Below are 22209 nucleotides of genomic sequence, written 5' to 3'. Positions count from 1 at the left end.
GTGTGCCTCAGGACAGAGAAAGGCTCTTTTCTCCTCTCTTTGCTTTACTGACTGCCCCTGGGCTGCTGGGTTAGTAATTACTGCAGAAATTAACTTAATTACTCTGTAAGTCATTACATGATTTTGATGCAGATGGGGAAATTCTCCTTCACTAAGAAGCAACTTTGTGGCACTCAGCTTTTTACCTGTGGCCAGTTGCTTTATAAATAATGAGAAACAAATGGTCCAAACTCAGTCCTGCTACTTAATCAAATTTAACATCAAATCCATTTAAATTGGATTTTGATGTTAAAACCTGCCCATTATTTCTACACCCTTCCAGTTCTGATAAAGGTGATAAATAAATGAACTATTAAATGAGAATTCTGCAAAGTGAGCAAAAACCGAGGGAGTGCAGGTGAACATTAAAATGTGAGATGTCTTGTATTGCATTATTAGAGGCTGTGGTTTACTAATATTCACCTTATTTACAATTAAGAAATTAAAGATTAAGTTTATGTGTGAAGGCACTCTTTACAAAAGAGGAAAATGAACAAATTCTGTGATTTTACCCAGAATTTGATTTTTTTCTGGTTTTGCCTTGGGCCAGGCCCCTCATGGTGTCACAGGAATTTCCAGCCACAGCCATGGCTCTCTACAGGTCTTTAAAAAAAAATCCCTAAAATCCAATGAAATTACAAAGGCAAAATGCAAATTGCAGCTTTCTTTTCTCAGATGTGTCTCCCTACACCAGATCTGCATTTAAAAACACTACAATAGCTACAGGATTTAGCAGAGCATGGGAAAATTAAATGGGAAATTAAATTGTGGACTGAAAGTCTGAAAAACCTGAGCTGCACTTCAGCAGAGTTGGAATTAATCTTGCCCAGTTTGGGAGCATCTTTCTCCTACAGGAGTAATTGCTGGTTTGCAATTTTGGTTTGCATTTTGAGTTGTCCTTGGTTTGTGTCTCGCTCAGACCAGATTGGAGTCACCACCATTTGGGGTTTTTTTTTATTATCAGCAGATGATGATCATTAATTTTTGTCTTCTTTTAGGAGGGAATTCCTCCCTGTGAGGGTGGGGAGGCTGCCCCATCCCTGGGAGCATCCACAGCCTGCTCTGATCACTCCCTTCAATCCTTCCCCAGCCTAATTTCAATTTTCAAGTTTATTTTCCATCCTTTGCAGCAGTGGAAGAAAACCCAGAACCCTTTAAGCAAAGGCAGGTGCAATCAGTTCCAGCTCAGTGGTTTGGATCTGCCAGCAGCAATTCCCAACTCCCTGTGCTGGGAATTCTGCAGGGCCCTGTTTGTGCCCAGGTGTTTGTTCTCCAGCCCAAACCCATGGAATAAAACCAGAAAAAAAATTCCAGGTGATCCCTTCCTGACAAAAACAACATTCCCAGGTCACAAGCACAGCCCAAAGGCTCTTAACCCTTTATCCTGCCCCAGAATTCGGGCTCATCCCTCCCTGCTGCTCCTAATCCCAGCTCAGCCTGGGGACAAAAGCACCTCACATCCCTGGGGAATTCTGGCAGGGAATTACTGCAACAAAAGGGGTTTGTGTTCCTGATCGTGCTGCTGGGGAAAAGGGATTACAGGGGATTTCTGTGGGACATCCTGCTCTGCGCTGCATTTACGCTGACCCTGCAGCGCAGAAATACAAAAACTGCATTAAAAATTATATAAAAACTGCCTGTATCATTCTAAATTAACAAAAACTATAAATTATATTTATAAATTGATATTCATATCAATTTTATGTGTATAAATTATCTGTAAGAAATTATATGTAATAAATTCAGTAAAAAATGACATTATAAATGCTATGTAAAATAATAATCTATATCAATAGTATGTATATAAACTATAAATTATGTAATTATATATGTATGTATATGTAAAATAATTCTATTTCTAAACTGATATGCATATCAATTTTATGTGTATAAATTATATGTAATAAATTAAGTAAAACCTGAAATTATAAATTCTATGTAATATAATATTTAATACATATAAATAGTATGTATATAAACTATAAATTACATATAATTATATATACTATATATTATAGTATAAGAAATTATATGTAATAAATTCAGTAAAAATTGTAATGATAAATTCTATGTAATATAATAATTAATACATATAAATAGTATGTATATAAACTATAAATTATATTTCTAAATTGATATGCATATCAATTTTATGTGTATAAATTATGGGTAAGAAATTATATGTAATAAATTTGATAAAAACTGAAATTATAAATTCTATGTAATATAATAATATATATAAATAGTATGTTTATAGAATATAAATTATGTAATTATATATTTATAAAATGAAAATTATATTTCTACATTGATGTGCATATCAATTTTCTATATATATCTGTATAAACTCTATGTAAGAAATTATATGTATGTATATAAACTATAAATTACATATAATTATATATACTATATATTATAGTATAAGAAATTATATGTAATAAATTCAGTAACAATTGTAATGATAAATTCTATGTAATATAATAATTAATACATATAAATAGTATGTATATAAACTATAAATTATATTTCTAAATTGATATGCATATCAATTTTATGTGTATAAATTATGGGTAAGAAATTATATGTAATAAATTTGATAAAAACTGAAATTATAAATTCTATGTAATATAATATATATAAATAGTATGTTTATAAAATATAAATTATGTAATTATATATGTATAAAATGAAAATTATATTTCTACATTGATATGCATATCACTTTTCTATATATATCTGTATAAACTCTATGTAAGAAATTATATGTAATAAATTCAGTAAAAACTGAAATTATAAATTCTATGTAAAATAACAATATATAGTATGTATATAAACTATAAATTATGTAATTATATGTGTATGTATATGTAAAATAAAAATTATATTTCTAAATTGATATGCATCTTAATTTTATATGTGTATAAATTATGTGTAAGAAATTATATGTAATAAATTCAGTAAAAAATGACATTATAAATTCTCTGTAAAATAATAATTTATATAAATAGTATGTATATATACTATAAATTATATATCTGAATTGATATGCATATAAATTTTATATATATCTGTATAAATTCAGTGTAAGAATCTATATGTAATAAATTCAGTCAAAGCTGAAACTATAAATTCTATGTAATATAATAATTAATACATATAAATAGTATGTATGTAAACTATATATGTGTATGTATATATAAACTATAATTTATATTTCTAAATTTATATGCATATCAATTGTATATGTGTATAAATTCTATGTAATAAATTCAGTCAAAGCTGAAATTATAAATTATGTAATACAATAATTAATACATATAAATAGTATCTGTAGTCTAACAAATTACTGAAATAAATTTATAAACTAACTAATTTATTAATATTAAATTATTTATAAATTATATGTAATGTAAGTTAATACATATAAATGGTATACAATACATACAAAACAATATATATAAATTATATGTATAAAATTGTGTGATTTGTACTGGAAACCAATAAGTAAATAAATAAGGAATAGTAAGAATACTTAAAGAATACTAAGAAATACTGAACATAAAGAAGCTCTTTTGTGCATCTTTGGGTAGAAAATACTTGGCCAAAGATATTCCTAATTTAAATCAAGATGTAAAAGTGAAATATTGAAAGGGTTGGGGAGCTTTTTCACCACAAATAAAATGTGAGGTTTTGGTCCACAGAGAAAGAATAAAATAGAAATAATAGAAATAGAATAGAATGTGATGTTTTGGTCCACACAGAAAGAATAAATAAAATGTAATAGAAATAGAATAGAATGTGATGTTTTGCTCCACACAGAGAGAATAAAGTATAATAGAAATAGAAAAATTTGTGATGTTTTGCTCCACATAGAAAGAATGAAATAGAAGGAATAGAAATAGAATAAAATGTGATGTTTTGATCCACGTAGAAAGAATGAAATAAACCCTGTCAGCTGCAGTGGGAAGGTGCCCTCCAAGAACATTTAAAAATGGAATAAATTGAATTTCCATTCCCAGTGGAAGTTCCAATTCCTGTTCTCCATCCTGCTCTTCCCAGCACCTCAGTTCTGTGGGAAATGAGGAGAAACACAGCTCTGCTAATTAAAACAGGGGTTTTAATGATACTCTGCAGGAATGAAATGTAAACCCCACTGATCTCCCTCGACACCAGGAGCGATCCCAGATCCTGGGGAATCCCTTGGAGCTCCTGGCAGAGGGAGCTGGGGTTCTGCTCAGGGCTTGGTGGGTTGTTTTGGGGTTTTTGGGTTTTTTTTGTTTTTGTTTTTGGGTTTTGGTTTGTTTTTTTTTTACCACGGGTTTGAAATTGTTGAAGAATTTTGGGTATATTTGGAGCTTGTTTTGAGTTTCATCTGCCCCACTATGAAAAAACTGATATTTTTTTGTATTTATAAAATGCTCCTCTTCTCTAAGAGCTTTTAAAACTCATTTCTAAAACAGCCACCAGGGCAATGTCAATGATTCACCAAGACACAAATGGGAATTGTTCTGAAATCTCGGTCAATATTTAACTCGTTTGTAGCTCAGGGAATGCTTCACTTTCACTGCTCCCATTCTGCTTTTTGGCTCTGGTCTCTGACAACTCCACTTATGAATATTTGCAATATTCTCACCTGTGCTCAAATGTCAGCATATGGAGAGAAATGAAACAAAAAGGGAAATTCCACCTTTGTCCTTGTGCCTGCACCAGTAGTGCCAGGCTGTGGAGCTGTTTTCTTGGAGAATTCGGTATTTTTAGGAAGGAATTAAAACTCTCAGTACTGAGACAGTGCTGTCATTGAGAGCAATGGAACAGAGTCACTTGAGCTGAGTTTTTATCTGGAAATGGAAATGCACACAGGGCCTTATCACAGGGGACATTTTATCATCTCAGCAAGGAGGTTTGGGTCACCTTCCCAGGGTGTTCACTTGGGCAGGCTCAGGGGGACAAGCAATTAATTTCAAACAATCAGGGAATTTCCTGAGCTGAAGGGACCCCCAGGGATCTCCCAGTGCCACCCCTGCCCTGCCCAGAGCCCCCAAATCCCACCCTGGGCATCCCTGGCAGCGCTGGCCAAAGGTTCCTGGCCAGTGCCCCAAAACCCTCAGGGGAAGAAAATTAAGCTGTAGGACCTCTCCAGGGAAAAAACAGGGAATAAACTCAGTGATGGCACAGGTGGGAGTCTCCACGCTTTGCTTCCCCTTCCAGAAACTCTAATTTTTCCTTTCTCTGCCTGATTCCCTTTCCCAGCTCTGAAGGAGAGGGGGCATTTGTTGGATTATGATTTTTTCTGATCCAGAGATGGAGTCAGAAATTTTTTTTTAAAATAACAAGTTTAAAAATAAAAGTTTAAAAATTTTCTACAAATCAGTTTCCCACAGTCTCTCTCTGGTTAAAAACCATAAAACTGCAATTCCGGGTGGCATCACCAGGAATGAGATCCTGAAAAATCCTGGGTATACTGAGAACTTCCATTATCACTTCTGCTCAACAGAATTTAAACCAAGAAAGAGTCATAAAGATGGATTTGCATGGAAAGGTCTCACACTGGTACTTCCATAAAAATTGCACTGTTGGAACCAGAGAATGGTTTGGGTTGGAAGGATCTTAAAGATCACCTCACCCATGGGCAGGGACACCTTCTACTACACATTTTTATTTAAAGCATTCCCTTCCCAAAGCTTCACCTGATGTTTTTAATAATTTAATTTCACTATAGTTGTATTTTCCAAGTAATTGGTCAAATCACTTTCCAGCAAATCACTCCCCACTCTCTGATGTTTTATATTTGTGAATGCCAGGAGTTCTCTAGACTGGTTTGTTACTCCTCTACAGAAAACATCAATAAGGCCTCAAAAAAAATTGAATATTTTTTGGCAGAGTGAGAACTCCCTGGCAGAGCTGCAGGATGATTCCCTGATCCCAAAATGGTGACATTTGGAAAAACCCTTCCAGCTCATCCAGTCCCACCATGACCACCTCTGAACCATGTCCCACACCCAGAGGAACACTCCCAGGGAGGCTCCTGAGCAAGTCTGAAGCTCTCCAGGATTTAGGGGCTGAAGTAACTGGAATTACTTGAAAATGACTTGACAATTACTGGGAGAACTTGGCTGGGATTTCAGCCCAGCAGGGGCTGAGGGCAGAGAGCAGCCAAGGAGAACTTGCACCCTCGGCCTCTCCGTGCTGCTCACAGGCCAGAACAACTCAAAGAGAAAATCCAGGAGCAGAGGCCCCAGGGGTGGAATTTGGGCAGCTGGCTGATCTCCTCAGGAGACTCTGCTGGTTCCAGCCAGCACAAAATCCAGGCTGTGCCCTGGGCCTGGATCAGGAAGGGGCTCCCTGGTTAATGAGGGGCTTACACTGCACGTGACTCTAAGCCTGTGCTTAAAGCAGAACACATGGTGTGGGGCTTTACTGCAGCAGTCAGCTGGGAGGAAGTAAAAATAGGAATAGGGCCAGGAACCTTTGAAGACCTTGACTTTCCTTCTTTTTTTTTCTTTTTGCCTAAAACCAACCTTCAAACCACAGAGATGGGCCCTAGGGATGAGCAGGGGCCTGAGGCCTGAACCATCCTGGGGACACACAGATTATTTAACATTTCCAAAGCATGGGCAGAGGATGATGCCAGGAAATATTTACCCAAAGAAGTTGTGGTTCCCTTATCCCTGTAAGTGTCCAGGGCCAGGCTGGACAGGGCTTGGAGCAGCCTGGCACAGTGGAAGGTGTCCCTGTCCAGGGCAGGGGTGGCACTGGGTGGGCTTTGAGGCCCTTTCCAACCCAAACCAGTCTGGGATTCTGACTAAAACATACAAAAATACTTTAGATGCAACTTCATATTTCTGATCACTCATTTCTATCTGTGGTTTATGTCAGTCTGGAAAAGGATGTTGGTCTGTCAGTTGTCCAAATCCCAGAATCATCAAAGTGGGAAGAGCCCTTCAGGATCACCCAGTGCCATCCCAGCCCCACCAGCATCACCCCAAACCCTGTCCCCAAGGCCACATCCAGACTCCTCTGGGACAATTCTAGTGACTCCAAACCTCCCTGGGCAGCTCAGCCCAAGGCCTGACCACTTCCAGAGGGAAAAATCTTGTTCTAATCTCCATTGTGAGCCTCCCCTGGTGCAATTTAGGGCCATTTCCTCTTGGGACACGGCAGCAGAGCCCGACCCCACCTCACTGCCTCCTGTCAGGGAATTGTAGAAGGTCCCTCCTGAGCCTCCTTTTCTCCACGCTGAGCCCCTTCCCACCTCCCTCAGCCATTCCTGGAATCACAGGCCACCTCACTGCCTCCTGTCAGGGAATTGTAGAAGGTCCCTCCTGAGCCTCCTTTTCTCCACGCTGAGCCCCTTCCCAGCTCCCTCAGCCATTCCTGGAATCACAGAACCACAGAAAGGTTTGGGCTGGGAGGGACCTTGCAGCCCTTCTCATTCCCAGCCCCAGAGAAGCTGCTGCTCATGGAGCCCCCAGCACACCCAGCAACAACCCGGCGAGTTATGAACGGAATTTGTAATGCCAGATCCTCTAAGCTGCTTTAGGGAACCTGCAATTGCCATGTTCCAGCTGAAAAAAACATTCAAAGGGAGCTGTGAGAGGGCAAATACCCACGGGAAGGGAGCCAGCTTCCTGCTCTGGCTTGGGGGAAACGCTGCTCTGGTGCTTTTTGTGCAGCCCAAGAGCCCAAAGCAGCGCAGCCAGCCCTGCAGCAGCAGCTCTGGGGCTCTGCTGCTCCTGCTGGGCAGCCCCACAGGGCTCAGGCCTCAGCAGCCCTGCCTGGAGCCGCTCTGGCCACCTCCAGCCTCGCGCCTGCTCCTGGCCTGCTCCAGGATTCGGTTTTCTTTCTTCTGGGATAACTCTCACAGAATCCCAACATCCCTAGGCTGGAAAATGTGGCATTCACATTTTCTGGAAAAATCCCTTCGCCCAGGATTTTTTCTCCTGGGAAGCTGAGAAGCCCCTGAGAAAAAGGAAAACAATTTTATCTGATTTGCTTCTCCTGTGTTTTACTCCTTTGGAATGTGTTTGGAGATTGTTTCATTTGGTTCTGTTGTAAATTATTTTGACTCACTGGCCAACCAGTGCAAGCTGTGCCAGGACTCTGGAGAGAGTCACAAGTTTTCATTATTATCTTTTTAGCATTCTGTAAGTATCCTTTTTGTATTCTTTACTTTAGTATTCTTTAATATAATATAGTATCATAAATAATAAATTAGCCTTCTGAGAACATGGAGTCAGATTCATCATTCCTCCCTTCGTCTGGGGGAAACCCAAATACAACAGGAAAAGCCCTCCCAGCCCACGGAGTCCCAGCTGTGCCCCATGCCCACCTTGTCCCCAGCCCAAAGCTTTCATAACTCCTCGATTAAAAAAGCAAAAGTCTCACTTAAAATGCAAATTAAAATATCCAAATGAATGATGGAGGGAAGCAACTTACAAAAAAAAAAACCCAAAAAAAACCCAAAAAAACCCCCAGGACTTTAAATGGCAGGGTTTTTAAAGCTAAGAATTAACTTTTTTTCAAGTGGCAGTGATGTGGCACCTGAGACAAGCTCCAAGGAGTGGAGCTCAGGAAGGATAAAAAGAGGGAGTGAGGAGAAGGCAGCAGAAGGCAGTGTGTGAAACTGGTGGAACAAATGGGAACAGAACCCCCATTGCCATTCCAGCTGGGCACACTGACCCTGCAGGCAGGGATGCAGTTATTCCCTTTCCCGTACTCCCAGCAAAGCTTCTCCTTTCTCATTTTCCAGCCCTTTCTGTAACTCTGCACAAGTTACAGAAGTGTAAAGTCACTCAAGGGTATCTCAGGAGCGGGGCAGGGAAATTCTGCTGCAGACAAGGGTTCTGCACACAGGAATCTTTCATTTCCCTTATTGAGATCACTGAAATACTGAGCTCCTGCGGTGAATCTGCACTAAGAAGGGCCCATAAAGAGCTGCCCACCTGGATATGGACACAGCACAACATTTACTGGCTGTGAACCACGCTCACCTCAGCCAGTTACACCCTGACTGAGGAGGAAAAATCAAGATTTTCAGCACCAGCACCTCCTCAGTGGTGACAATTCCAATGTTTACTCCAAGCACCAGGTGCAGCCCAGACTCCACTGAAAAGGCATCCAGGTGTTCAGGGAGCTGAGCTCCTGCTGCCCACGGATTCCTTACCTACAGCACCCAAAATTCAGTTGCTACTTCATAATCTCAGTTCTATTTAAGGCCCAGGTTCATCACATGAGAGAAATTTTTTTTTTTTTGTAGGAAACCCCCATTTCCATTCCAGCTGGGCACACTGACCCTGCAGGCAGGGATGCAGTTATTCCCTTTCCCGTACTCCCAGCAAAGCTTCTCCTTTCTCATTTTCCAGCCCTTCCTGTAACTCTGCCCTGCTCTGTGCAAAGTCACTCAAGTGTATCTCAGGGAAATTCTGCTGCAGCCAAATAAGCTCTGTCTCTGATGGGAATGAAATCATCCTCTGAATGGAGAGAAAAGATTTAGAGACCAAGAATGTCACCAAAGTGGATAAATCCCCCTGCTTTTCCTTGGATAAAATCTATTACCTTATGCTCATGGCCAGCTTTGACTAAAATCCATTTAACCCTGAAACTGAGGGAGATGAGCAAGGCCTTGTGCTCCAGATGGGTTGTTTGGCCAAGTGTTTGTGGTACAGAGAAATCCTTAGGAATCTTTGGAATTCAGAAATCTGCAGCTGTGATTCTGTTGAGTTTTCCGTCTATAAATAATGAGATAGCAATTTCAATTTAGAAATAAGCTCTTAAGTCTTAAATAAATGTTCTATTGCTTAAAAATCAATGGAGTGAATTTTAGTGGGAGTTCAAGTATATTTAAATGGTAAAAAAAAAAAATCTGACATTTACAGAAGTTTTCTGATCAATAAAGAGCTTTTGCTACAGAAGGAAAAAGCCCTTGAAGAGCAGAGAGCACAAGGTACCAGGGACACTGAATTCCCAAGGAAAGGATATCTGGGTGACCTTGGGGAACATTTGCCTTTGGAACACCTGGGATAAAGGGAATTGTTATCTAAAGGAAATAAATTACATTGTTCCATGGGCAAATGGAAATCAGGTAGCACCCAGTGAAAGGCTCCTGGGAATTGTGGTGTTCTGTTCTTCCAGGGGGTTTTCCTGAGGCTGATGTTTCTCAGAACATTTTCACTGCATTTTAATGTGGGCCTGGCCTGGGAAAATCTGCCCTGGCAGGGGAACTGCCAGGATTATTCCAGCTCTGTTCCTGTGCTGTTTTCTTGTGCATTTTCTCCCATTTTGGGATTTATTTTTACATTTCTCTGTATTTCTATTGTGCTATCAAACCATGGCATGGCCATTTTGGTACCTGGGGACACACTGAACTCTCCAGTTGGATTTTTTTTCCCCTTTTCCTGGAGAAACTCATGCCAACCTCTGACTAAAACTAACCTAACCCCAACTACAAAAATCCAGCTCCGGGTGAGGTAAAACACTCAAGCTTTGTAACACAGAAATAATTAGAAAAGCAGCTGGATTGCTTTCTAGGCATTCTTAAATTACCAACATTAAGCCCATCACAAAATTCTCCTCCCTTCTCCTTCTGCCTTTATGAATTCACAAAGATTTTCAAAGCCCAACTTTAATCCTAATATTTGGGGACCACAGAGTCACAACAAATGCTCTTGTTCTCTAGGCTGCTCTCTCATTTTGGCCATGTTTTCCTCCCATAAGGTGGAAGGCACCAAGTTTTAATTTTAGTTTTAATTTTAATTTTAATTTTAATTTGTTTTAGTGTGAATTCTGGCTGGCTGAAGCAGCCTCAGCCAGCTCAGGAGGTACAGGATGGGATGGTTTGTGGAGGAGAAGGTCCCAAATGCCTTCTGCTTCCCCAGGTTTATTTCTTTAGCTTTATGTTTATCTCACCCTGCTCCACATTTTAGTCCAGAGGGGTCAGAGAAGAGGGAAGAAATCACCTCCAGATGCTTCCTACACACCAAAAATCCCCATCTATAAAGACTCCGTGGATGGCTGCTGTTCCCATGCCAAACTCCAGGGATTTTGGTGGGATTCCAGGCACAGGATAGAAAGGTCTAAAGCTCTACTCAATAAAATATCAGAAATTGGTTTTAGTTTTTCCCTCTTTTTTCTTTTTTTTTTTTTCCAATTTCCCTGTAACCCAAACCTTCCCTTCAAACAAACACGAACTGGACAATTCCAAGGGATGCTCTTTACCGACTGTGAATTCAGCCTTGCTAAAATCTGGGACAATTCTCTAAACATCACCCATAACTGGTGTTAGAAAAATCCCACATCACATTGAAATGACATTTCCCAGGGTCTTCCCTCTCAGCCCCGATGATGAGAGCCCTTCTCCCTGAACTTTGGAGATCTGCAAATCCACTGAGAGCTCCTCACGCCAGCGATTCCTGGGCGTTAATAACTAAAACCACCTTGGCCAGGCTGGCCCTTCATCTGCCACGTTTAAATTCCTCCCCACAGGGTCCTGGAAGGGGAAATTCCCAGCGGAGATTCCCCGCAGCCCCTCATCCCTACCTTAACGAAGAGGGAGATGTCGTGGTCCTGCTTCTCCTCCTCCTCCTCCGGGGCGCCCGGCGAGCCCGTCCCGTCCTCCCGGTGCCGCTCCCGGTGCCGCTCCCCGTTCAGGCTCCGATCCCAGCCGCTCTCGGGCCCCGGGGCTGCTGTCCCCGCCGGGGCTGGCGGTCCCCGCTCCGCCTCCGCCTCGCCACCGGGGCCGCCCGGGGACCGGGGACCGCCAGCCGGGAGCCCCTGGGAGGGCAAGGGCACCTGAGCTGCTCCGCGGAGCTCGGCAGGCTCCGCAGGGACTGTCCCTGCCGGGGGGACTGTCACACCATCCGGGGCTGTCTTCTGTACCTCGTCCTCGGGGATTGTCACCTCATCCGGGGCTGCCTCCTGCACCGCATCCTTGGGGATTGTCACCTCATCCGGGGCTGCCTCCTGCACCGCATCTTCAGGGACTGTCACACCATCCGGGGCTGTCTTCTGTCCCTCGTCCTCGGGGATTGTCACCTCATCCGGGGCTGCCTCCTGCACCGCAGCTTCAGGGACTGTCACACCATCCGGGGCTGTCTTCTGTCCCTCGTCCTCGGGGATTGTCACCTCATCCGGGGCTGCCTCCTGCACCGCAGCTTCAGGGACTGTCACACCATCCGGGGCTGTCTTCTGTCCCTCGTCCTCGGGGATTGTCACCTCATCCGGGGCTGCCTCCTGCACCGCAGCTTCAGGGACTGTCACACCATCCGGGGCTGTCTTCTGTCCCTCGTCCTCGGGGATTGTCACCTCATCCGGGGCTGCCTCCTGCATCCCATCCTCGGGGACTGTCACATCACCCGGGGCTGCCTTCTGTACCGCATCCTTGGGGACTGTCACATCATCTGGGGCTGCCTCCTGCACCGCATCCTCGGGGATTGTCCCAGCCGGGGCCGCATCCTCAGGGACTGTCCCCAGCACCTCCTCGGGGACTGTCCCTGCTGGAGCTCCCTCCTGCGCCGCATCCTTGGGGATTGTCCCTGCCGGGACCGCCTCCTGCGCCGCAACCTCAGGGACTGTCACATCATCCGGGGCTGCCTCCTGCACCTCATCCTTAGGGACGGTCCCCGCCGGCGCCTCCTCCTGCACCGCATCCTTGGGGTCTGTCCCCAGCGGGGCCGCCCCCTCCTCGGGAACTGTCCCAGCCGGAACTGCTTCCTGCAGCTCATCCTTAGGGACTGTCCCCAGCGCCTCTTCGGGGACTGTCACAGCAACCGGGGCTGGCTCCTGCACCTCATCCTCGGGGTCTGTCCCCACCGGGGCCACCCTCTCCTCAGGGACTGCCACATCAGCCGGGGCTGGCTCCTGCACCGCATCCTCGGGGGCTGTCCCCGCTGGAGCTGTCACTGCGGCCCCCTCGGGCTCTGTCCCCGTCGGGGCTGCCTCTTGCACCTCATCTTCAGGGACTGTCCCCGGCGGGGCTTCCTCCCTCAGAGCTTCCTCGGGATCTGTCCCGATCGGGGCTGTCGCGACAGCCTCCTCGGGCTCTGCTCCCTCTGTCCCCGCCTGTCCTAGCGCCACTCCGGGCTCTGTCCTCGATGGTGCTGTCGCCTCTGCTTCCCCGGGCTCTGTCCCCACCGGGACTGTCGCCTGTTCTTCTCCGGGCTCTGTCCCCGCCGGGATTGTCGCCTCTGCTTCCCCGGGCTCTGTCCCCACCGGGATTGTCGCCTCTGCTTCCCCGGGCTCTGTCCCCACCGGGACTGTCGCCTGTGCTTCCCCGGGCTCCGTCCCCACCGGGGCAGTCGCCGCAGCCTCCTCAGGCTCTGCTTCTGCCGGGACAGTCGTGGCCGGCTCCTGGGGCTCTCTCTCCGCCGGGCCTTCCTCCCTCACCGCCTCTCTCACCTGGGGCTCCGTCCCTGCCGGTGCCACCGCCTCTCCCTCAGGCTCCGTCCCGGCCGGAGCTGCTTTTTCGGGCTCCGTCCCCGTCGGAGCAGCCCCTGCGCCCTCGGGCTCCGTCCCTGCCGGGGCCGCGGCGCCGTCCTCGGGCTCTGTGGCTGCCGGAGCTGCCTCTTCCTGCGCCATCCCCGTCGGAACCGCGGCCGTGTCCCCGGGCTCCATCCCCGCCGGGCTCTCAGCCGTGTCCCCGGGCTCCATCGCCCCCGCGGCTGCCCCTTCAGGCTCCGTCACCGCCTCTCCCTCAGGCTCGGCCCTGGCCGCCGCGGAGCCCTCGGGCCCGTCCATCACCCCCGGCTGCCCCTGGTGCCCCGGGCCGTCCCCGGGCTCCCGCTGCTCCTCGCTCGGTGTCCCCGGGCTCTCGGGGGAGCCGCTGTCCCCGGGCGGCTCCGGCGCCGCCTCCGCGCTCCGCCGCGGCCGCTCCGCGGGCCCGTCCGGGGGCTCGGCCGCGCCCTCGGGGCACAGCCCGGCCCGAGCCCCGGCCGCCGCCGAGCCCTCGCCTCCCTGCCGCGGGACACCGCTGCTCTCCGGGGGCCGCCCCGGGCTCTCCGCCATGCCGGGACCGCCGGGACGCGAGGGACGAGCCGGAGCAGCGGAGCCGGAGCACGGCCGGGGAACGGGGGCGGTGCCTGCGCGGGGCCCGGGGCGGCGGGGCCGGGGCTGCGCTCCTCCCTCCGCCTGCCCCTGCCCGGGCACTGCCCCTGCCCTGCTCCGGGCACAGCTCCTGCCCGTCCCACCGCTCCTGCCCGGGCACAGCCGCTGTCCTGCTCCGGGCACTGCCCCTACCTCGCTTCAGGAACAGCCCCTACCCTGCTCCGGGCACTGCCCCTGCCCCATCCCACAGCCCCTGCCCCATCCCATCACTCCGGGCACAGCTCCTGCCCAGCCCCGCTGTGCAGCGGGACCACAGCTCACCGAGCGCTGCCCCCGGCCATCCCCTCCCCGCAAACACCGGAGCCTTTGCAGAGTGGCCAAAAATCTCCTCTTTGTGTGTGTGCGTGTGTCCCCTCCCGCCCGGGGCTCCCCTCGCACCCCGAGCCCCCTTCGTGCCCTGCTTTGCCCCTCGGCGGCCGCTCCCAGCCCCGCCGCGGTGCCCCTGGCACTGCTGTCCCCAGCCGGGCACACAGCTGCGGCTGAGGCTCTGCCGGCCCCATTTCCCAAATCAGGTGTAGGAAGGCATCCTCTGAGCATCCACTGCTGATGCACCGACCTGGCACGGCCCCCGTGGTCCCCGCACGGTTTGTTAAAAACACGGGTGAACCGCTTCGGGCTGCTCCAAAGGCTGTTAAGAAGGGAAATGTGTCCTTGTCAGCTCGCGAATGTTGTAAAAGGGAACAACACAACCCTCTGTGTAAATAAATAAACACCTGGATTTGCACGCTTTTAAGCGGTTTTTATTCGAGTGCGAGGATCCTCGGAGAGTTTGCATTTAAATTAGGTGAGAAACGCCGTGTCCTGGGCAGAGCCGGCAGCTGCTGCAAAAGTCATAACTTTTCTTTCGGATAAGGAAAAGAATCCTGATTTTCTAGGTGCAGACCGAACAGTGGAGGCAGAGTTGGCTGACGGAGTGAGACATCATAATTTAAAAAACCCAACAGTTAAACAGTTTAATATTTGTGTATATAAACCCACTTTTAATATTGGGAGCAGGGATAGAACGCAGGGGTTTGGAGTGGGTGTGAAGGGGGAAGATGCAGCAGAAAGGAGCAGAAAAATCCTACAGAATAAATCACTGCAGCAGGTGAAACACTCTGCCCCGATAAAACACAAGCAGCCAAATCAATGAACGATCCTGCAGCTCTTTGATGCTCGCCCGGAGGAGCATCGCGAATGGGACAGAAGAATGGAGGCAGTAGTGCCATGAAGGAACGTTCCTGGAAGATTTAGGAACAGAGGCTCATGAGGATTTAGGAGCAGGAACTCAGCACCTGCCAATGGAGTCTTGCAGGTGGAACCATCCTGAGGCAATTATTTCCCCTATCTCTTATGGGGTTTGACGACACAACTCGGTAACCTTTGGAGAGAGGTTATTCTGGTTTATTCATCCTCGCCTTTGCTGAAGGCTTCTTAACCCTGGCCTGAAGGTTGGACATGTCAGAGAATTCCAGAAGGATTTGGGTCAGAGGGGGCATTACTCTCTGCAGCAGCTCCAGCTCCTCCCTGTGTCCCCAGGTGTCACACAAGTCCCAGCTCAGGACACTCCCAGCTGTGAGAGCCCAGCCCAAAGCTCTGCCTGTCTCCATGGGCAGGGCCCTGCTGGGAGGACACAGCTCACCCTGGATTGTGCTCTGGGAATGAACAGCAAAGCAAAGTTCAGGGCAGTGGTGGGAATTGTGTGGAACTGGCTGTGGGTGAAGGACACAACACCTGAAGGCAGATGGTGACGTTCATGGACATTGCTCCCAGGCACGGGGGGACTGCTGGGGTGTCTGTGCAGGGCAGGAGCTGCACTGTGACCCTGTGGGTCCCTTCCAACTCAGATATTCCACAATTCCATGAATCCTGTGTTCAGCTGCACCCTTGAGAAGCCCTTGAAGCCCCTTGAGCTCAGCTTGGCTCTGGATGTGCTGGGACAGGAGGGTCCCTCTGGAGCTCCCTGTGGCAGAGCCCGCTCAGGCCCCCTGCAGCTTAAACAGCTCCTCTGGGTGATGAAATGTTTGGGGTTCTTACACAAATCCTGTGGGCAATTAAATATTTGGGGTCTTACACAGCTCCTTTGGGTGATGAATGTTTGGGCAATTAAATATTTGGGGTCTTACACAGCTCATTTGGGTGATGAATGTTCTTGCAGAACTCCTTTGAGTGATTGAATATTTTAGGTTCTTGCACAGCTCCTTTGGGTGATTGAATATTTTGGGTTCTCACACAGCTCTTTCAGGTGATTAAATATTTTGGGTTCTTGCACAGATCCTTTGGGTTTGTCAATGTTTTGGGTTCTTACACAGCTCCTTTGGGTGATTAAATATTTTGGGTTCTCACTCAGATCCTTTGGATCCATCAATATTTGGGGTTCTCAGATCCTTTGGGTGCTTCAGTATTTTGGGTTCTCACACAGCTCCTTTGGGTGATTGAATGTTTTGGGTCCTCACACAGCTCCTTTGTGTCCATCAATATTTTGGGTTCTTACACAGTTCATTTGGGTGATTGAATGTTTTGGCTTCTTGCACAGCTCCTTTGGATTCGTGTCAGGTTTCACTGAGGTTCCCAGTTTGACCCGGGATTTGTGTCCTGCCGATGTGGAGAGCTGCCTGCCTGTCCCCCATTCCCTGCCCAGCTTATCCATTAACACCAGGATCCTCTTTTCCTTTATTTACCTGTTCCTGCTTTCAGTTCTCACAAGGTGAGGATTTCAAGGCCAACAAAACCCAAACCCTTTCAGTGATAACCACACCAAAAGCCAACAAAAATCCCTTTCAGTGCTAAGCCGTGCCTGCCGGCGAACATCGGCGCAGGGTTTAAGCCTGACAAAAGATTAACTCGTTAAATATTCACGGGAGCCTTACAAAGACAGAGCCAAGGTCTAACAGCTCCCCCAGCCACCCGTTAATTCTCCTTGTAGGGCACAAACTTCAGGCGGAGTTTTGATACAAACACAGCAGGAATAATTTCTCTGTGCTCTCCCCGGGTTAAATATTCACGGGAGCCTTACAAAGACAGAGCCAAGGTCTAACAGCTCCCCCAGCCACCCGTTAATTCTCCTTGTAGGACACAAACTTCAGGCGGAGTGTTTGATGCAATCACGGCAGGAATAATTTCTCTGTGCTCTCCCCGCAGCCCAGGAACAGATTTTTGTCATTCTGGTGGAACTGTGTGAGGGCACCGGGGCAGGAACAGAGCCAGGGACAGGTGACATGTCAAGGTCCCTTGTCACTCCTGGGTTTCCCGAAGGAGTTTTGGGAATGCAGCAATGTTAAACTCATCCCCATGGCATCCCACAGCTCTGGATTTCTTGCTCCCCGCACTCAATTGCTTAACAATTAATTAATTAAGTCACTCAATTACTTAACAATTAATTAATCTCCCGCTCTCCACGCTCCCCCTGTTCCGTCAAGCTCTTTACACCCCATCTGTTTCTAAACCAGCCCTTGGCTAATAAATTTGATTTTCGGAGCTCGGCTTCGGGAAGGATTAGCGCACACCTTCTTTATTAAAGGATGAGTGCAGGTATTAATTAATTAATTAATGCTCACAGATGTCAGACTGTAGCCACAACCGAAGATCCCCTCGCAGTCTGGTGGGAACAACTTTTATCCCCGGGGGCTTTTAATTAGGCTGGACTCGCTCGGATTATTGTAAATCCTTTTCCTTCCCGACTGCAGATCAAAATTGTAATTTTTTTGCAGCAAAATCCCTTTTGCTCCCGATTTTTTTGCGCTGGGAATTAGAGGGAAGTTGAGGCTCCAAAAAAGGGGGGGGGAATTTAACTGGGTGTCTCCAGCATGGGATGGAGAGGGGGATTTGTCAGGATAAACACAGACAGTACAAACTGCCTGGCTGGAGAGAAAAATTACTTGTGGGATAAAACTTCCAATCACTTGGGGTATAAAAATTTTCTATATAAGAATATGAATACAGTATTGTCAGTATTTATACATTAATACCTTTTGAGACAGAAAAATAACTCCAGACACCTTTATTTTTATATAAATCAGTTCTATATCCTACTTAAAATGTTATTTTAACTGTGGGAAAGACAAAATTGCAAGTGAGAGTTATATTGGAGGACTAGAATTTTTTCCTGCTTTCAGAATACACGGATGTTTGTTACGTTTGCCCCGGATTCCTTAATTTTCCTGGTGTGAAATTCCATCGTCTCGTGGCTGGGAGGGTGCTCAGAGGAAAGGAGGAGGAGGGAGGGATGTCCTGGTGGAAATCCCGGCGGTTGCGGGGCTGCCATCTGTGCTGAGCCGATCAGGGGCAATCCCGGCCCTCCGCAGCTGCTTCGGGAGCTTGGGAAAAAAATCAGGAATGTCAGGGCACGGGGCAATTCCGGGTGCTGCACTTGGCAACACAGAAACCCCAAAAAAACCCCAAAAAATGAGACTCAACAAGCAGAGAGAAGGAGGAGATGCTCCTTCATGCCGAATCCCACTCTTCCTTCTGTTTTTTTTTACTCAATTCCTGAATTCCCGGCCGGAGCAGCCCGGAGTTAAATTTTGAAAAAAAATTACAGAGTTTGTTGAAAAACAGCACCAGCGCTGGCAAAGAAATTAAACGCTGTCATTTTCACTATGTTTAAGTACTTTAAACCTGCTCATTGTCCAAAAGAATCTTTGATTTTCCTTTTATTTTCGTTAAGCAGCACTGGTATAATGAAGCAATAGAATAATGAAGGCAAGGTAAAAAAACCAGACATTATATATTGCTTTTTTAGTCTCATTCAATCAAATCGTGGTTTGCAATTAAATTTGGAATTTTAGAAGCAGCAAAGTCCTGGAACCTCGAGTTGGCTCCTTTTGGACAACTCCAGGCTTTTGATTCTGCTCGGGGAATCCCTGTCGAGCTCCCTGCGCGGAATTCCCTCCTCCCCATCGCTTCCAGAGGCTTTTCCAATGAAAAGCCATTTTCAGAGCCTTTCCCAAGCATTCCTGAATTCCTCCTCCTGCCTTAGGGATTCCCCAATTCCAAATCCCTCCTTGCTCGGGTGTTTAAAGCTGAGAGCCTTTGCCAGGCTCATCGAGGAGCTGTGATTTCATTATTGCCTTCTCTTCATCCTCCTCCTCCTCCTCCTCCTTCCCTGCTCCTGGAATTCGGAGTGTGGAAAACCACTCCGACCTCAGCTGGATTTCACGAGCTCCTGGCAAATGGAAACGAGCCCTTAAAATAAAACTGCAAATAAAACTGCCCGGTGTCCAGGAGTTCACACTCGGAATTAATGAAATCACGTCCAGTTTTCTGGGTTATAAACGCTGCTTTTCTTGCAGTGCTCCACAAAATTCGTTAGCGAATTAATTAATTAATTGATTAGATCCAGCAGAGCATTTTACTGGCAGCCTGGAAACAACTCCAAGCTTCTGGAAGCTCCTAGAGATTTTCTTCACTTTAAATAAAGTGTTCAGATTGTCTTGAACTCTTATTTTAACTCCTACTACAAAAAATTTTTATTTCAAATGTTTCCTGGCTTATTGTGCCTGTTCCTCGGAATATAACCCCTAATCACAGTTAATTTTTTTTAATATTCTTGTTTTAAATTTAATTTCACCTTTCACAGCTTTTAATTTCACCCCCATTCTGAACCACTGCCACTTGATCTTGGCTTTTGATCTAATTCTTCTTTCAAAGAAGACTTCTTTCAAACTCATGGAACTTTTAAGTTTAATATATATTTTAAAGAAATTATTGAGGTTCAGGGGTGATGCTGGGGTGATAGCAGGGCTGGATCCTCCTGAAGAGCTCTTCCCACCTCAGGGAATTTGTGATAATTATGGATTTTGGGAATAAAAGCTGGAATATTTTAAAGCAGCAATAGAAATATTCGAGTTGCTGATGTAGAAGTACGTGACATGCAATCAAGAGGTGCAATGAGAATTTGTCTTATTCATAATGACCATTTTATTTTATTTTTATGCAGGTTATGCCACAATCCTTTCCTTTTTAGTTCTTCCTTTCCTTTTTTTCTTTTTTTCTTTTTTCTTTTTTCCTTTTAAATGTTCTTTTTCTGTTTCTTTTTTGTCTCTCTTTTTCTTTATTTTTGTTTCTTTCTTCCTCTTCTTTTTCTCTTTTTTTCTTCTGTTTCTCCTTCTTTTGTCCTTCTCTTTTGCTTTTCCTTTCCTTTCCTTTCTCTTTTTCTCGGGCTTTTTTTTTTTCTTTTTTCTTTTTTCCTTTTAAATGTTCTTTTTCTGTTTCTTTTTTGTCTCTCTTTTTCTTTATTTTTGTTTCTTTCTTCCTCTTCTTTTTCTTTTTTTTTCTTCTGTTTCTCCTTTTGTCCTTCTCTTTTTCTTTTCCTTTCCCTTCCTTTCTCTTTTTCTTCGGCTTTTGCCTTTCCTTTCCTTTCCTTTCCTTTCCTTTCCTTTCCTTTCCTTTCCTTTCCTTTCCTTTCCTTTCCTTTCCTTTCCTTTCCTTTCCTTTCCTTTCCCTTTTCTTTTTCTCTTGCTCCTCTCTCTTTCTCTCTCCCTCTCCTTCATTCTCTTTCTTTTTCTTTTCCTTTATTTTTATTTTTCCTCTTTTTCTTTTAAATATTTATTTTCTTCCTTTTTCATCTCCTACTTTTCCATTTCCCCTCCTTTTCTTGCCTTTACCTTCCTTTTCGATGACTTTTCCTTTCCCAGGATCAGGACCCCAGCCCTCCCCTTTCTCCAACAGCTCTGACAGAGGTTTTATTGAAATGTCGTGACATTTATTTGATTATTTCCTCTCAGCAGCTCTGCCTGACAAACCCGTTTGTCCCGCAGCTCGTGACCGAGCCCTGCTGTAAATCAGTAACCGGGGCTGTTACTGATTGCTGTGAAATAAATGAAAAACTAAACCAAAAAACTAAAGCAGCTTTTACCACCCTGATATTTTATTCCCTGCCTTATTTAGGAGCCGATTTACCGGGGCAGAGCTGGGAGGGAGGAGATTGTGCTGAAAGCAAAGGGACAGCGCCCGGCAGGGCACCGGGACAGGAGCTCTGCGCCCCCGGCAGCCGCAGCACCTTCCCAGCCTCCCGAGGAAACCAGAGCAGCAAAAACCGAACTGCACTCTGCTGCTTTCCTGAAACGGCCTTTTACTGACCTCTTGCAAATTTATTTTATTTTAATTTATTTTAATTTAATTTTTATTATTTTATTTTACTTTACTTTCTTTTATTATTTTACTATTTTATTTTATTTTTAATATTTTATTTTATTTGTAATATTTTATTTTATTCTAAATTTTAATTTATTATTTTATTTCATGTTTTATTTAATTTCATTTTATTTCAGCCAGCTATGTTGCAAAATGTGGATTTTTTGAGGCAGATGCATGTCATAAAACTCTGAACTCCACTGTGCTGAATTTGTTAAATAGCATTTCATTTCCATCTTTCACTGGAAGTTCTCCATTTATTTATAACCAATATTTTACTTCATTAATTTAATTTAATTTCGTTTCAATATTTTGTTTTATTTCAGCCAGCTACATTTCCCTTGTGAAACATGAATTTTTTGAGGCAGATCCATGCCATAAGACTCTGCACTCCACTGTGCTGAATTCGTTAAACAGCATTTCATTTCCATCTTTCACTAAAAGTTCTCTATTTATTTCCAATATTTATTTTATTTTATTTTATTTTATTTTATTTTATTTTATTTTATTTATTTTATTTTACTTTATTATTTTATTTTTATATTTTACCTTATTTTATTTAATTTCATTTTAATATGTGATTTTATTTTATTTATTTCACTTCATTTTCATTTCAGACAGCTACATTTCCCTTGCAATACACAGATTTTTTTGAGGCAGATCTCTGCCATAAAACTCTGAACTCTGCTGTGCTGGTTTTCTTTCACGGAGTTTTATTTCCATCTTTCATTAGAAAGGAGCTCAGGGAGTCCCACAAGTCCCAGCGCCAGGGGCTGCTCCTGCTTTGGGACAATCCCAGACAGGAGCAGGGACTGGGAGCAGCTCTGGGGGTTCTGATCTCCAACCCTGGCCTGGGAGCAGCAGGGAAGGGACTGGGATTGGGACTGGGATGGGAACTGGGACTGGGGTTGGGATTGGGACTGGGACTAGGATTGGAATTGGGGTTGGAGTTGGGTTTGG

The 22209-nt window shown here is 45.3% G+C and overlaps 1 protein-coding gene across 1 annotated transcript in view; it reads right to left on the bottom strand.

The window, feature by feature from the left end:
* The window catches only part of CLIC6 (chloride intracellular channel 6), a 28590-nt gene extending 14472 nt beyond the window's left edge, over positions 1-14118 (bottom strand). Inside the window, exon 1 of the mRNA XM_039709543.1 lies at positions 11575-14118. Within this exon, the coding sequence (XP_039565477.1) occupies positions 11575-14037 (2463 nt within the window). The 5' untranslated portion in view covers positions 14038-14118. The remainder of the gene's footprint in view (positions 1-11574) is intronic.
* Positions 14119-22209: the final 8091 nt, after the last annotated feature.

This window comes from Passer montanus, unplaced genomic scaffold (genome assembly GCF_014805655.1).
Source record: "Passer montanus isolate IOZ18808 unplaced genomic scaffold, ASM1480565v1 scaffold213, whole genome shotgun sequence".
Taxonomy (NCBI): domain Eukaryota; kingdom Metazoa; phylum Chordata; class Aves; order Passeriformes; family Passeridae; genus Passer; species Passer montanus.
This window is presented reverse-complemented; position numbering and strand designations above follow the sequence as displayed.